The sequence below is a fragment of the Monopterus albus genome, unplaced genomic scaffold, assembly GCF_001952655.1.
Source record: "Monopterus albus unplaced genomic scaffold, M_albus_1.0 scaffold149.1, whole genome shotgun sequence".
NCBI classification, from domain to species: Eukaryota; Metazoa; Chordata; class Actinopteri; order Synbranchiformes; family Synbranchidae; genus Monopterus; species Monopterus albus.
The window spans coordinates 998,899-999,951 of record NW_018128029.1 but is presented as its reverse complement, the minus strand read 5'-3'; the positions used below and the strand labels follow the sequence as shown (position 1 = coordinate 999,951).

Below are 1,053 nucleotides of genomic sequence, written 5' to 3'. Positions count from 1 at the left end.
GAATACTTTCCATACCCACTGTATAAAAACTCATTTTTTATGTGCAGTTCTTTAAAATGTATTTACAGATCGCCTGACACACATGAATCATGTTACACTTGTTTGCAAGATTTTGTGAGGATTTTCTCACTCTGAGATCCAGTAACGTATGGTGCATTCAATGACAGGAGGAAAAAAATTTGGGCTATTTTGCACAGATAAAACTGCTCGTTACCTCGATTAGACTTTAAATAAATATGTATTTTAATGTGAAATATTCCAATTCATGTGGCTTTATCTACTTTTTGATATTGGCTCTGGTACTATATTTATTGTAACTCTGAGTCTGACACTTGACCTAGGCTATAGGGCTAGCAGTTAATTAATACACTTAATTAATACTCTTCACCATCATCATCAGGTGGTCCAGCTTGTTCGAGATCCACGTGGCATCCTTGCATCTCGTATTGAGACGTTTCGAGACACTTACCAGCTGTGGCGTCTGTGGAGAGTGACTGGACGTCGACCCCACAACCTGGACTTGGGACAGGTCAACACAGTGTGTGAGGACTTTTTCAGGCCTGTTTCCACAGGCCTGGCCAAACCCACCTGGCTCAGGGGGAGGTACATGTTGCTCAGGTGAGAAGGATAGGTATATGGACATACAGGCTGTGTTCACAGTGGGTACATCCAAGATTTTTTATAAGCAAAGTGTTTCCCTCACTTGCATCCTTTCCTTGCACCTTAGTCCTGCCTAGTAAGATGTGAGAAAACAATGCAAGGAGAGAAATTGAGGAAACATGTTATTAACAACATGAGAGGTCTTTTCCTTTGAGCCTCCATCTAGTGTCCAACAGTCAGTCTACAAAAGACCTCTGTGAAGGATGGTCTCTTGTATCCTTGCCCGTGTCTCCTCCAATAGACTCCTCACTCCGTGAACCTTGCTCCTTAGAGCAGATATAAGATTACTGGGAGATCCTTGGTCAACTGGAACAACTTCTGGACTGAGTGAGGATTGTTATAGACTTTGGATGTACCCAATATAACCCTTAGTGCTCAGTTCTGATGAACTAT

General features: G+C 42.0%; 1 protein-coding gene across 1 annotated transcript in view; it reads left to right on the top strand.

The window, feature by feature from the left end:
- Nucleotides 1-400: 400 nt before the first annotated feature.
- The window catches only part of LOC109968420 (carbohydrate sulfotransferase 1-like), a gene marked incomplete at its 5' end in the record, with an annotated part of 2,130 nt that continues 1,477 nt past the window's right edge, over nt 401-1,053 (top strand). Inside the window, one exon of the mRNA XM_020614683.1 lies at nt 401-618. Within this exon, the coding sequence (XP_020470339.1) occupies nt 401-618 (218 nt within the window). The remainder of the gene's footprint in view (nt 619-1,053) is intronic.